The 14,082-nt window shown below is 34.6% G+C and overlaps 1 protein-coding gene across 7 annotated transcripts in view; it reads left to right on the forward strand.

Moving 5' to 3' along the window:
• Positions 1 to 14,082, forward strand: part of SLC4A10 (solute carrier family 4 member 10) — a 297,084-nt gene that overhangs the window by 239,740 nt on the left and 43,262 nt on the right. For all 7 annotated transcript variants that reach the window (XM_040475187.1, XM_040475186.1, XM_040475188.1 and 4 more), the window contains one exon: positions 9,414 to 9,519. In XM_040475187.1, the coding sequence (XP_040331121.1) occupies positions 9,414 to 9,519 (106 nt within the window). The remainder of the gene's footprint in view (positions 1 to 9,413; positions 9,520 to 14,082) is intronic.

Raw genomic sequence — 14,082 nt, forward strand, 5'->3', positions numbered from 1 at the left:
GTTCTACCAAATTATGTTTTCCAGAAGACAGCCACAGGCTCTTCTCATGTAAGGAAGACTGATCACCTCCATTAGCCCTGAAACAAAAGCAAAGACTTCTGGATGAGGGCATTTAATTATAATGTTTATCTAATCACTCTGTAGCCATTTATATAAATAAGATGGCATAGAGCACATGCTTTGTTTTGGGCAGAGTAAGTAGAGGATGTGTTTGGTGAAGAGTATATTTTAAGCCAAACAATCTAATACCACCAGTCAAAATTATTGGCATTTTATAAGCGGTGTTTTTAAAAATGTAAAAAAGTGCAGATACCGTCATTCTCTTGCCTTTGGATTGTTGAACATCCCAGTCTATGAGCTGGCCGTAGTGACAGTTGTATAACAATAACAGTGATGATACCTCATACCTAGTTAAGATTTGCTTATGCTGGACCCTCTTCTAGCTGCTTTTACCTAAATTAACTCATTTTACCTTCATAATACCCCCATGTGGTTGCTATCCTTATCCCCACTTTAATTTTTTTTTTTCAACGTTTATTTATTTTTGGGACAGAGAGAGACAGAGCATGAACGGGGGAGGGGCAGAGAGAGAGGGAGACACAGAATCAGAAACAGGCTCCAGGCTCCGAGCCATCAGCCCAGAGCCCGACACGGGGCTCGAACTCACGGACCGCGAGATCGTGACCTGGCTGAAGTCGGACGCTTAACCGACTGCGCCACCCAGGCGCCCCTCCTTATCCCCACTTTAAGAAGACAACATAGAGGTTAAGCAACTTGTCTGAGGTCACTCAACTAAATGTGTGGAATTGAATGAAACAGGAATTCTGGCTGGAGAATCCAAAGTCCAGTGTCCTAGGTACCCGGCCACTTATGCACCCGAAGAATTTTGTTTTTCATTAATCCTTCCATCTATGGCCAGAGTTACTAAAAATTATTTGGGATGAAATTAACAACAGAGCTTATTCCAAACTCATATTTCATCTCTTCACATTCGCTGTCTCTAGTTTTCTTTTCTTTCTTTTTCTTTTCTTTTGGGAGTTTTGAATTAGAATTATGGACTAAGTTCATTAGTACAGGTGAATAACAGGAAAGTGAGATGTTTTCTCATTTTATCTTGATTTACTTATCTGAAATATCTGCTTTTGAAATTTAAGAGCATACAACCTTAGTTTCCAGAGCCTTCTTTGAACTCTTAAGGGTTCATACAGATAGCTTTTTTAGACTTCCTATACCAGCGTGCAGCCTCTGAAAACGGACTGCTGAGATTTCAAACATGAGAGGTGCAGGCACAGGAAAGAACAATGGAATGGAGTAATACATTATGCCACTGTCCTCACTAACACAGTCTACTCACTTTGGAAAACAGAGACCATAACCCTGAGGGAATGGTACACAGGGCAAGCATACTGAATGGAGGTGTGATACCTGGCATACAGTGTGGTATAGATTACTTAATTTATTCTGGAGCCATCTCACTTTCTTGGCTGTGCTGATGGAAATGGCACAAAGTTAACAGCTGGAGGAAGCATACTGTAGCTAAAAGAGCAGAGGTCAGAGTCAAGCGGACCTGCATTCAAATCTAATCAGTATGGCCTTGAATAAGTTACCACTCCATTTCCTCCATCTACAAAATGTAGAAATCAAACTATTAAAGTAGGAAACAGTGTCTCCTGCCATGCAAGTGTAGCTATATGCATACCATATCTACATGCATCATAATATACGGTAGCTGGAGAAAGCATATCCATGTATGTATACACACAAATTTATACATAGATGTATCCATTCATCTGTTGTAGTGCTACCTTTCTCCCTTGTTACGTTACTTCTGCAAGAAACTTGCTGTGTATTCTTTATTTTACAGTTTGTTTTCCTTTTATAGTATATAAATTTATTTTCACCAAATTTTCAGAGTATTCAGATCATTTCCTATTAAACTATATGGTGTTGGACCCTTTTGTTCTCTTGAGGTAAATTAGCAGAATGACCAACATGGAGAATTCTAATTGTTAGCTACCTAAAAAGTAGAATGTTTGCCACTTGCTATAACAAATTCAGACAATATAATACTAATTTACTTTAACAAGAAAGAGACTATTGCTCCTAATGAATATTAAGAGTTTTCATTTCAGCAGTATTACTATGCCATAGTCATCTATGTTATTATTTGAATTTATGAGAAAGCTTGGTAAGGATTTGAGTAAGCTTGGTAAGGATTTGAGAAAGCTTGGTAAGGATTCTGCATGTTCAGATGAAACCTGAATCATAGCTTATATATTACCTAGGCAAATATAATTAACCTCTGTAGCAGATTAAATACTTTTTTAAAAAAATGATTCTAAAAAGAAGAGATTTTACCCAAGGGGAGCCCCAAAATTCTCTCCAAAGAGATTGGTTTTCTTTGAAGCGGAGCCTAAACATGGTCTCAAAAATAATAGAAGTTTTGGTGGAAAGCAGTTAAGACGTGGTAGGTAGCTGTATGAGAGATACAGATTGAACAATAGGCTAGCTAGTGTACCAGAGAGAACCAGGGGATGAGACAGTTAAGAAGAGCCCTTCCAGGATCAGAAAAACTTCAATGACCTCAACGGCAGAGGAGCTACAATTTAATAGGATCAGATCACCAGAGCAATTTATGCCAAGGTTATTGTCAAAAACAATAGAGAAATTAGCCAGCAATTAGTGGAGCCCAATAGCTGGATGTATGTGGCAAGCCCTACAACAACCACAAAAACAATAAATATACGGTATAGTGAAGAATCAAAACCAGCAATGTTCTTAACATCGTGGTCAAATGAATTCTCCTTTTTAACATTTCATGAGCTGCTCAAAATCATTCAATGTTTTAGTTTCTTCCTCTTTGGAATATGCTTTTCTTGTAAAACCTTGTATCTTTCTTGGAATTGCTGACTGCCTTCTTTTTCTCCTGCCTTCTGTGCTTCAATGTCTTCAATCTTTTCCAAGAATTCAGTAATTCTATCCTATTGGCTCTTTATTAAAATTTTAAGTGTACAGTACAGCAGATGTTACATAGCAGATCTCTAAACATTTTCATATTGCTTGACTAAAACTCTATATCCATTGAACAATTCCCCATTTTCCCCTCCCTCACCCCTAAAAACCACTATTCTACTTTGTTTCTATAAGTTTCACTACTTTAGGTACCTCAAATAACTGGAATCATAAGGTATTTGTTCTACTCTGACTGACTAATAAGCCACTTAGCATATTTTTTTCAGTGTTTATCCATGTTGTAGCATATGACAGGATTTCCTTCTTTTTTCAATGGCTGAATAATATTCCATTATGTGTGTATACCACATTTTATGTATCTATTCATCTGTAGATGGACATTTAGATTATTTCTACCTCTATTATGAACAATGCTGCAATGAATATGGGAATGCAAATATATCTTCATTATCCTGATCCTGGCTTCAACTCTTTTGTATAAATACTCAGAAATGGAGTTGCTGGATTATATGGTAGTTCTATTTTTAATTTTTTTGAGGAACCTACATACTATTTTCTGTAGTGGCTGCACAATTTACATTCCTGACAGCAGTGCACAAGGGTTCCAATTTCCCCACCAACACCTGTTCTTCCCTCTTGTTTTGTTGATTTTGTTTATCATGGTCATCCTAACAGGTGTGAGGTGATACTTCATTGTAGTTTTGATTTGCATTTCCCTGATGATTAGTGATGTTGAATATTTTTTTTTTTATGTGGCTGTTGGCCATTTGTAGGTTTTCTTTGAAGAAATGTCTATTCAAGTCTTTTGCCCATTTTTAATCAGGTTATTTTATTGCAATTGAGTTATAGGAACTCTTTATATATTTTGGATATTAACACTTCATCAAATACAGTTTGTAAACATTTTCTCCCATTCCATAGTTTGTTTTTTCTGTTGTTTCCTTTGATATGTAGAAGCTTTTTAGGTTGATATAGTCCACTGAATATTTTTGGTTTTGTTGCCTGTGATTTTGGTGTTACATTCAAGAAATCATTGCTAATGCCAAAGCCATAAAGCTTTCCCCCTGTTTTCTTCTAGAAATTTTATAGTCTCAGGTCTTATTTTTAAGTCTTTCTCTATTTTGAATTGGTTTTTATATACAGTGTATGATAAAGGTCCAGTTTCATTCTTTTGTATGTGGATATCCAGTTTTCCCAGCACCATTTTTTGAAGAGACTATCCTTTCCCCATTTGTAGTTTTGCCATCCTTACTGAAGATCTTTTGCTTGCATAAATGAGGATTTATTTCCAGGGTCTCTATTCAGTTCTGTTGGTCTATATATCTGTCTTCATGCCAGTATCATACTGTTTGATTATTCTAGCTTTGTAATGTGTTTTGAAATGAAGAAGTGTAAGACTTCCAACTTTATTCTTTTTTTCTCAAGATTGTTTTACCTGTTCAGGGTCTTTTGTGGTTCCATATGAATTTTAGGATTATATTTTTATATTTCTTTAAAAAAGTGCCATTAGTATTTTGATAGGGATTTTATTGAATTTGTAGATCACTGGGTAGGTAATATGGACATCTGAACAACATTAAGTCTTCTGATCTATGAATACATGGATAGATTTTTATGATTAGATAGACATGATTTCATTCATGTCTTTAATTTCTTTCAGCAGTGTTTTGTAGTTTTAAGTGTAGATCTTTCATGCTTTTAGTTACATGTTTTCCTAAGTATTTTATTCTTTTTGAAGCTGTTGTAAATACAATTGTTTTCTTCATTTTCTTTATGGATTGTTAGTTTATAGAAACTCAACTGAATTTTTTATGTTGATTTTTTATCCTGCAATATTGCTTAATTCATTTATTACTTCTTTGATGAGTGTTTTTATTATGAAAGGATGTTGAGTTTGTCAAGTGCCTTTTATGCATTTAATAAGATGATCATATGATTTTTATATTTTATTCTATTAATGTGGTATATCATACTGATGAATGTCTCTATGTTGAACCACCCTTGCAATCCAAGGATAAATTTCACTTGCTCATGATGTATGATCCTTTTAATGTACTGTTGAATTTGGTTTGCTGGTATTTTATTGGGGATTTTTGCTTAAATATACATCAGAGATATGGCCTTACAGTTTTCTTGTCTTATAGAATGTTTTCCTGGCATTGGTATTAGGGTAATGCTGACCTCATAAAACGAACTTAGAAGTGCTCCTTCTTTGCCAGCTTTGTGAAAGAGTTTGAAAAGGATTAACATGACTTCTTCTCTAAATGTTTGGTAGAATTCACCAGTGAAGCCATCTGGTCATGGGCTTTTCTTTGTTGGGAGATTTTTTATTACTGAATCAGTCTCCTTACGAGTTATAGGTCTGTTGAAAATTTCTATTTCTTCATGATTCTGTTTTGGTAGATTGCCTGTTTCTAGGAATTTGTCCATTTCTTCTAGGTTATCCAATTTGTTGACATATAATTGCTCATAGTAATCTCTTAATAGCTTTTAATTTCAGAGCCATCAGTTTTAATGCCTCCTCCTTCATTTCCAGTCTTGAGTCTTCTATATTTTTTGCCTTAGTCTAGCTAAAAATTTGTCACTTTCATTGATCTTTTCATAACACAAACTCTGTTTCATTGATCTTTTCTCTTTTTCTAATCCCTTTCATTTATTTCTGCTCTGATTTTTATTATTTCCTTTCCTCTGCTAACTTTAGGCTTAGTCTGTTCTTCTTTTTCTAGTTCCTTGTGATTTAAAGTTAGGTTGTTTGAGATTTGTCCTCATTTTTAATGTAGGCATTTACTGCTATAAACTTCCTTCTCAATACTGCTTTTGCTGTATACCATAAGTTTCATTATATTGTATTTTCATTTTCATTTGTATCAAGATATTTCCTAACTTTTCTTTTGATATCTTCTTTGATTCATTCATTGTTCAAGAGTGTGTTGTTTCATTTCCATGTATTTGTGAATTTTCTGGTTTTCTTTCTCTTACTGTTTTCTGGTTTTATTACCTTGTGGTTGGAAAATATATTTAGTATGATTTCAGTCTTTTTAAATTTGTTAGGCGTAACTTTGTGACATAACATGTGATCTGTTCTGGAGCATATTTTGTATGTACTTGAGAAAACTGTATTCTGCTGCTGTTGGCTGAAATATTCTATATACGCTGTTAGGTTCATTTGGTCTATAGTGTTGTTTAAGTCTTCTGTTTCCTTATTTCTCTTCTGTCAGGATGCTATGCATTGTTTAAAGTGAGGGTTGAGAACTTAAGAAAAAAACAAATGAGCAAAGGGGAAACGAGAGAGAGAGAGAGAGAGAGAGAGAGAGAGAGAAACCAAGAAGCAGATTCTTAACTATAGAGAACACACTAATGGTTACCAGAGGGGAGGTGGATGGGAGGATGGGTAAAATAGGTGATTTTTTAGTCTTTTGTTCTTTAACTTTTAGATCAGGATTAAAAGTGATTTGGGGGGCACATGGGTGGCTCAGTCAGTTGGGTGTTGGACTTAGGCTCAGGTCATGATCTCATGGCTCGTGGGTTCAAGACTTGTGTCAGGCTCCTCACTTAATGTGGAGCCTGCTTGGGATTCTCTCTTCTTCTCCCTCTCCTTGCACCCCTCCTCCTCTCTCTCTCACTGTCTCTCTCGAAATAAATAAAGTTTAAAAAGCGATTTTTGACACCCCTCCATTACAGTAATCTTTTGTGTCTGTATACTTTCATATACTTTTGTGTTGCTTTTCAGGGTCTGTTTGCTTCACACTGAAGAATTTCCTTTACCATTTTTGCAAAGTAGGTCTAGTGGTGATGAACTCCCTCAGCTTTCCCCCACCCCACTCCCCTGCCCCCAGTTCTGGAACATTTTTATCTCTCCTTCATTTTTGAAGAACAGTTTTGCCAGACATAGCATTCTTGGTTGATAGATTCCCTTTCAGCACTTTGACTATATCATCCTACTCCCTTCTACAAAGTTCTTGCTGAAAAATCCACTGAAAGTCTTATGGAGGTTCTCTTACATGTGAATTGCTTTTCTCTTGCTGCTTTCTGAATTCTATCTCTTTGACTTTTGACAGTTTAATTATAATGTGTCTCAGTGTGGATTTCTTTGAATTCACTGTGATTGAAGTTCTATGGGCTTCTTAAATCTGGATGTCAGTTTCCCTTCAGATTTGGAAAACTTTCTTTAAGTAAGCTTTTTGTTCCTTATTCTCTTTCTTTTTCTTCTGGGACTTCCATAATGTATATATTGGTCTGCTTAATAGTATTTCATATAATTCTTAGGCTTTCTTCATTTTGTTTTTCATTCTGTTTTTTCTGACTAGAAAATTTCAAATGGCTTATCTTTGAGTTCACTGAGTCTTCTGCTGGATTGAGCTTAATGTTGAATTGCTCTAGATAATTTTTCAGTCTAGTCATCATATTTTTTAGCTCCAAAATTTCTGTTTGGTTCTTTTTAGTATTTTCTGTCTCTTTGCAGATATTCTCATTTTGTTTGTTCATTGTTTTCTTGAGTTCATGGAGAGTCCTTATCATGGTTATTTTAATTCTATGACAGGTAATTCATATTCCTTTATTTCTTTAAGATGAGTTTTTACAGATTCCTTTTTTCTTTTCTTTAGGCCTACTTCATGTGTCTCATTACTTTGTGATGGGATTGGCACATTTGAAATAACAGCCATATCTCCTACTCCTTATGGACTGGATTTGTACAGCAGAAGACCTTACTAATCAGCTTGACTAAAGATTCTGGGAAACTCTAACCTTTCTTTTGTTGGGGGGGAATATAACTTTTCTGGAGAAGGGAAGTATTAGTGTATAGTTGTAGAGGGAGGATATCTGGAATCAAGTGTATAGTCAGACTCTCAATTAGTTTCAACATCTTCAGCTTTACCTCTTACTGTACTTCTTTGCTTAGTATGAGCCCTTCTCTTAGTCCAGACTTTCTTTGGGATTCTCCTGAGCAAGACTTTATTGCAGTTGGAAACCAAGATTTAGAGTGTTTGAGTGGTCTTCCCATGGCCATGCAGCCAGCAAAGAATAGAGCTTTATGTACAGCCAGCCTGTGCCTGGGACTTAGTAACCTATAGTTTTAAATAAATTGCATTAATGTATGTCTACTACTGCATCTCAGGCTCCTTTGTTTCCCTTTTGCTATAGCTCTCCCTCTGCTACCATGGGGTCACTGCAGCTGCCCATAGTAGCCAATGCTTCTATATCCCAGTCCCTTAAAACCTTTGTCACCAATTTTCTCACTGGAACACTTTACCCTCTTAGAGGTCCAACCTCAAGTGAGCCCAGCCGAGGAATCTTCTAATCTTCCTTAGTGAGAGCAGGAAGCATGCTTTTTGTGTGTCAAGTAGGGTGTCTTGCAATAATAAATAGACACCCGATATTCTTTGAAGAATAAGTGAACGAATAAGTGTCTGAAGTAGAAGACATAAGAGAGACTATTGTTTAATTAGGCAGAGGGATTTGCCAAGTAGAAACTATAAGATATTTTTCTACAGAAATAATGTTAGTAATGGTAGTCAGGTTCTACAGTTTGATTAATACCACTAATACAGCAGTCCAAATAACTTTTAAGTTATGCAATATATATATATGGGTTAATTGGGGAGTCCAACCACCATTTTTATAAAATGCTTCTGTAAGAAACTGTTTTCTGAAGGACAAATAGTCAGCTTATGAATGAATTTTTGGAAACAAACAATTTGTAAATTGAAACTAACATCTGAGACCATTAATCTGTTGGTAATTTTTGCTTGTGTCTTCTTCTGATTTATTTATAAAGTTATAAAGAATCGTGAAGTCAGAAACTGTTTTCTATGACATAATAACAGTACTATGCCCAAATCTTGCATTTTCCCTCTTCTCTTATCCCCACCTGGCATTCATTATGTTACCTTCTACATAGTAGGTATTAAAAAAGCTTTCGTGTACTGATTGATTTTTTTGATACCTAGAGTACTTGCTTCAGCCTAATTAGCAAAAACTATAAATGACTTTTAGAATATAAATTAACTATAACTTTAATTGACATGGTTATATAATATTAATAAAAATAATTAATTTATAATAGTAGATTTGTATATTTATCATTTTTACCACATGACTTACAATTTAGGGGCAAACTGTCATGGTAAAGGCTAGGAGGCATCCTGGTTTCAAAAGCCCCCAAAAGCCTTGTGTTCTAACCAATACATTTAGGGATTTCCTGTCACTGGGACAGAGAGGAAATGACCTCTCTCATTTGAGGAAGTACTATACAGTAGTCTAATGTCTAGATAACAATATATCTATCATGCTTTCTGTCTTGGAGTTTAGGATGACCTAACTACTTTTCTCTCAGATAGAGGAAAGTTATAACTGGAGAAGAAGGATCCATCACACATTTGTTTCAAGTACAGTGACAAAAGGTACTTAGTTCACAAAAGACACTTATTTTGCCTTTTCAGGTGTAACTGTGTAGAACCGCATAATCCTAGCAATGATACATTGAAGGAATGGAGGGAGTCCAATATTTCTGCTTCTGACATAATTTGGGAGAACCTAACTGTGTCGGTAAGTTAAACACTGAAAAATAAATCATATATTGGATCTTACTACTGTAAGGGCTTTTGTTGACATTTTGAATGAATTCTTGCCACTAAGGTGAATTATTTTGAATGCATAACTATTATACAAGTAATAGTTTTGTGTTAATTTTAATTTCATTTTTAGGTTTTCATTAGCAAACTGGGGTTTTCCTTCATTATTAAGTTTTACTAATAGTTAGTAGGCCTGAGTTACTCTAAGAGCAATCATAATATGGCCAGATTAACTGAAGGCACATTAAATAAGAGTGGTGTTGACCTAAATGAAACCATATGGCAGAAGTAAGTCGGCCTTCTGTGTAAAGAACCCAGAATGCTTTTATTTCACTCTGTAATCCTGCTCCAGCTGTTCAGAATATGCTGAGGGGGAGGGGATGTTTGTTAATATTTTAGTATAAATATTGAAGTCTTAGGAAGAACAAAATCACTATTAACAAAGTTCTGGCACCTTCCTCAGGAAGGGCTTTCTTACTTACATTTTCTTCTTATCTCTCACTCAAGGAAAGGAATGGCAATGATTTTTTTTCCCTATCAGGGTTAAATCCTGTACTTAAAAGAAAGGAAAATTTTGTCTTTCCTCTGTTTTGTGGTTCTGCCCCTCCCCCACCCCATAACTGCATTTCTCATTTCTTCCTAATCTCTTATAATGTCTGTACACCTCTTTTTCCATCTGTATTTGTATTCTTCTGTTCAATCTGATCATAACTGGAGAAATTGAGTGTTCTGCTTTTACTAAATGTTAAATAGAATCTGAATTATTCTAGTTACAAACATTATAATCCATAGCTCCTGTCACTTTACTAACCTGTATAAGCTCAAATTCCACTATAACCATCAGCATAATACTATATGAATACTAATTCATTGCATGAAACACCTATTTTAGCAAGTGAGCCCGTTAGTGGAACATAGAAATCTTTTTTTTTTTTAAGTTCATTTATTTATTTTGAGAAAGAGAGAAAGTGTGTGTGCATGCACGCATACATGAGCAGGGGAAGGGCAGAGAGAGAGGAAGAGACAGAATTCCAAGCAGGTTCTGTGCCGTGAGTGCTCTGTGTAGAGCCTGACTGGGAGCGGGGGTTGGGGGGGGGGTGCTCAATCTCACAAACCATGAGATCATGACCTAACCTGAAAGAAAGAGTCAGATGCTTAACTGACTGAGCCACCCAGGTGCTCCTAGAAATCATTTTTTTGTTTTTCAAATATTGTAAAACTCTAAGTATGATACCTATAGGAACATTTGACCTATTGCCTAGTTCTGCAAATTTCCCCCATGAAATGTTTTCTTTCAGAATCAAAATCAAATTGCTTACTCAGTTTAAAATTCTATCTTGACCTATATTTTATGACCTATATTTATTTTATGACCTATATTTTTTCTTATACTAGTTATTTTCTCTAGAATAAACTTTCACTTATTCTTGTTTCTTTCTGTTACAATTAACATTTAATTCTGTTCCATCTACTTGTCCCTAGAAAAATAACATTACCAAACTGTTTCCTTTCGGAGAGCCATTTAAATGGACCAATAAAAGAAATGTTGAACAAGAAAGAATGCTACAGTTACTTAGAATTTAGACATGGGATTGTGGTTGATCTAGTCAGCAATGTATCTTCCATTTATATTCCCTTTGGTAGACTATAAAGATATTACATCGAAAGCGTCCCTTATGTACTCATCTTGGTGTCCTCTTCAGTACAGACACCCAGTAATTTAATCTCTAGATTATTTAACATGATAATTTACTCTATGTGTAATATATATTCTCTTAATAATTTAATGTTAAATAATAATATTCATTCTATGTGATGGAAAATCCTTAATAACCTTCTAAGAGACTCATAGCACAATTGATCTGGCTGGCAATGAGTTAATTTTAGATATTAAAAATTTTAGGGTCAAGCAGAGTACAGTAAAGAAATATTTTGCAATCAAAGCAAATCTTGCACTTTTTTTTTTTTAGTTCTGTACTAGGTGTTGACATTATGGCAGAAATTTTCATATTATTTTTCATTAGTTAAAAGCAGTTTTTGCAATGGGTAATTGCTAATCTTGACCAGAAATAGCCTTTATCACCAAAGGGAATGCTATACAATGAAAAAATCTTGTAATTTTTAAGTCAATGAAAACCATTAAATTTTTTTGTCTTGATTATAATTGCTGGGGTTTTTTTCAGTGTAATCCCCAGCATCACCAAAAGCATTTTATTAATAAAACACTGTGCTAATGGCTATCATAACTGGTTTTATAAAAATAGTGATATAACATTTACTTTATACGTTATTCATTTGAAAAGTTTTTATTGAATTGTTACATATCTCATGAATTGTAATTTATGCCTTGCTAACTCTGCAAGGGTGAAGAATTTGAGCTTTCTTTGATTCTCCCAAACTGTTATATGCATAGTAAGTATTCAATAAACATTCAATGATTGTTTTTTAAATTTTTTTTTACAGTTACTTATTTTTGATAGAGATAGAGCACAAGTGGGGGAGGGGCAGAGAGAGAAGGAGACACAGAATCCAAAGCAGGCTCCAGACTCCGAGCTGTCAGCACAGAGCCCGACGCAGGGCTCGCACTCACAAACCCTGAGATCATGACCTGAGCCGAAGTCGGACGCTTAACTGGCTGAGCCACCCAGGCGCCCCTCAATGATTGTTTTGAAAAGTAGTTCCATGTCACAAATTTACTACTTAATGCAAGTGTTTTATTTTGGTTCATTTTGGTTTTCAGCTTTATTGAGGTATGTTTGACAAATAAAAATTGTATCTATTTGAAATGTACAACATGATGTGTTCATATACGTATACATTGTGAAAGGATGACCACAATTAAGCTGGTTAACATACTTGTCTCCTGACATAGTTACCTTTTTTCTTTTCTTTTCTTTTCTTTTCTTTTCTTTTCTTTTCTTTTCTTTTCCTTTTTCTTTTTTTTTTCTTTTCCTTTCTTTTCCTTTTTATTTCCCTTTGGTGAGAATTATTAAGGTCTACTGTCCTAGCAATTTTGAACTATATGATACAGTATTATTAATCATATTCACCATGTTATATATTAGATCTTCAGAATTTATTCATCCCACACAACTGAAGCTTTAGACCCTCTGACCAATATTTCCCTATTTTCCTTTCTTCATCCCCCATAGTCCTTGGTAATCACCACTCTACTCTTTGCTTCTATGAGGTTGACGTTTTAGATTCCATATATAAGCGAAGTCATAAAGTATTTGTCATTCCATGTCTGGCTTATTTCACTTAGCATAGTCTCTTTCAGGTTCATCCATGTTTTTTGCAAATGACAGGATTTCCTTCTTTTTTAAGGGTGAATGATATTCCACTGTATATTTATACCACATTTTCTTCATCCATTTATCCATCAACAGACATATAGGTTATTTTCATATCTTGGCTATCATGTATAATGTTTAACTCAGGTCTTTTATGGCAAGTTAGGATACGTTGGTTTCATATATATATATATATATATATATATATATATATATATATATATGATAATATACATATATTAACAGTATCTCAAAATCAGTCATTCCTAGGCAAGGTTTAAAATATTCATGAGCAATTGACTAAAAATTGGCTAAGAATTGTCTCAGTGCTAGAATTACATTAGCTTGTATGTATATAAAGAGGAAGATGATAATGCCAACTTTAATTTCTTATTAATAAAATAAGTGGTTCGTGTGTGTGTGTTTGTGTTTGGGGTATAGTTAGTATAAACCAGAAAATTAATGTAGAATTTTGTAGGTCACGATTTTTATTTTTAAATAGCATACTGCCCTCTACAAAGGAAGAAAAAAAACCCACCCTTTTCAAATTTGCTTTGAATTAAAGTAACAAGGCAAGCTATTGGCAATTTATTATAGATTATATGAGCACTGAATGCTCCTTTAAATGGCATCTATGTTCTTAAGAGTCGAAAAGAAGACCCAGCCAAGTCCAAGGAATAGTTAGAAGACTTTTATATTGGCACAAAAGACTGAAGATGGCCACAAATCTATAGATGATGTGTTTGCAACTCATCTCCTAGCTCCTGTTTGTATTTAGCCATTCTGTGTAATCATGACTTTGCTTAATAATTGCTCTACCAGCATCTCTGGAGAGGAGCAAGAGAAGAGACTAAAAATGCAACGATTCACTTTTGGTACTTTGTATATTTTTTTAAGAGTTTTGACAGAAGGAAAATTAAAACCATAAGTAAGGCTGGGAGGGTGTGGTTTCTTTGGTCTTTTAATTATCCAAATTATTGTGCTCTGTATTAGCTTAATATGGATAATTAGAATTTCAACTTTAGCTAGCAAGGAAGATATTTGCAGCTAAATTAGAAAAGGGGACACAATTTTTTAAAAAGAATTATAAGGTAAGCTAACAATATTTCTCAAGAATTCTAGCCTTAGGGGTAGCTGTCCCAAATAGATTTTATTGGCTGTTGGTTTGTTTTTGGAAAATGTGATTATCTGTGACCTATTCCAAAATCTTTTAAAGGTATTCATTTTCTGCTATACAAGGAGTC

The sequence above is a fragment of the Herpailurus yagouaroundi genome, unplaced genomic scaffold, assembly GCF_014898765.1.
Source record: "Herpailurus yagouaroundi ecotype Mexico unplaced genomic scaffold, PumYag 140, whole genome shotgun sequence".
Classification (NCBI taxonomy): Eukaryota; Metazoa; Chordata; class Mammalia; order Carnivora; family Felidae; genus Herpailurus; species Herpailurus yagouaroundi.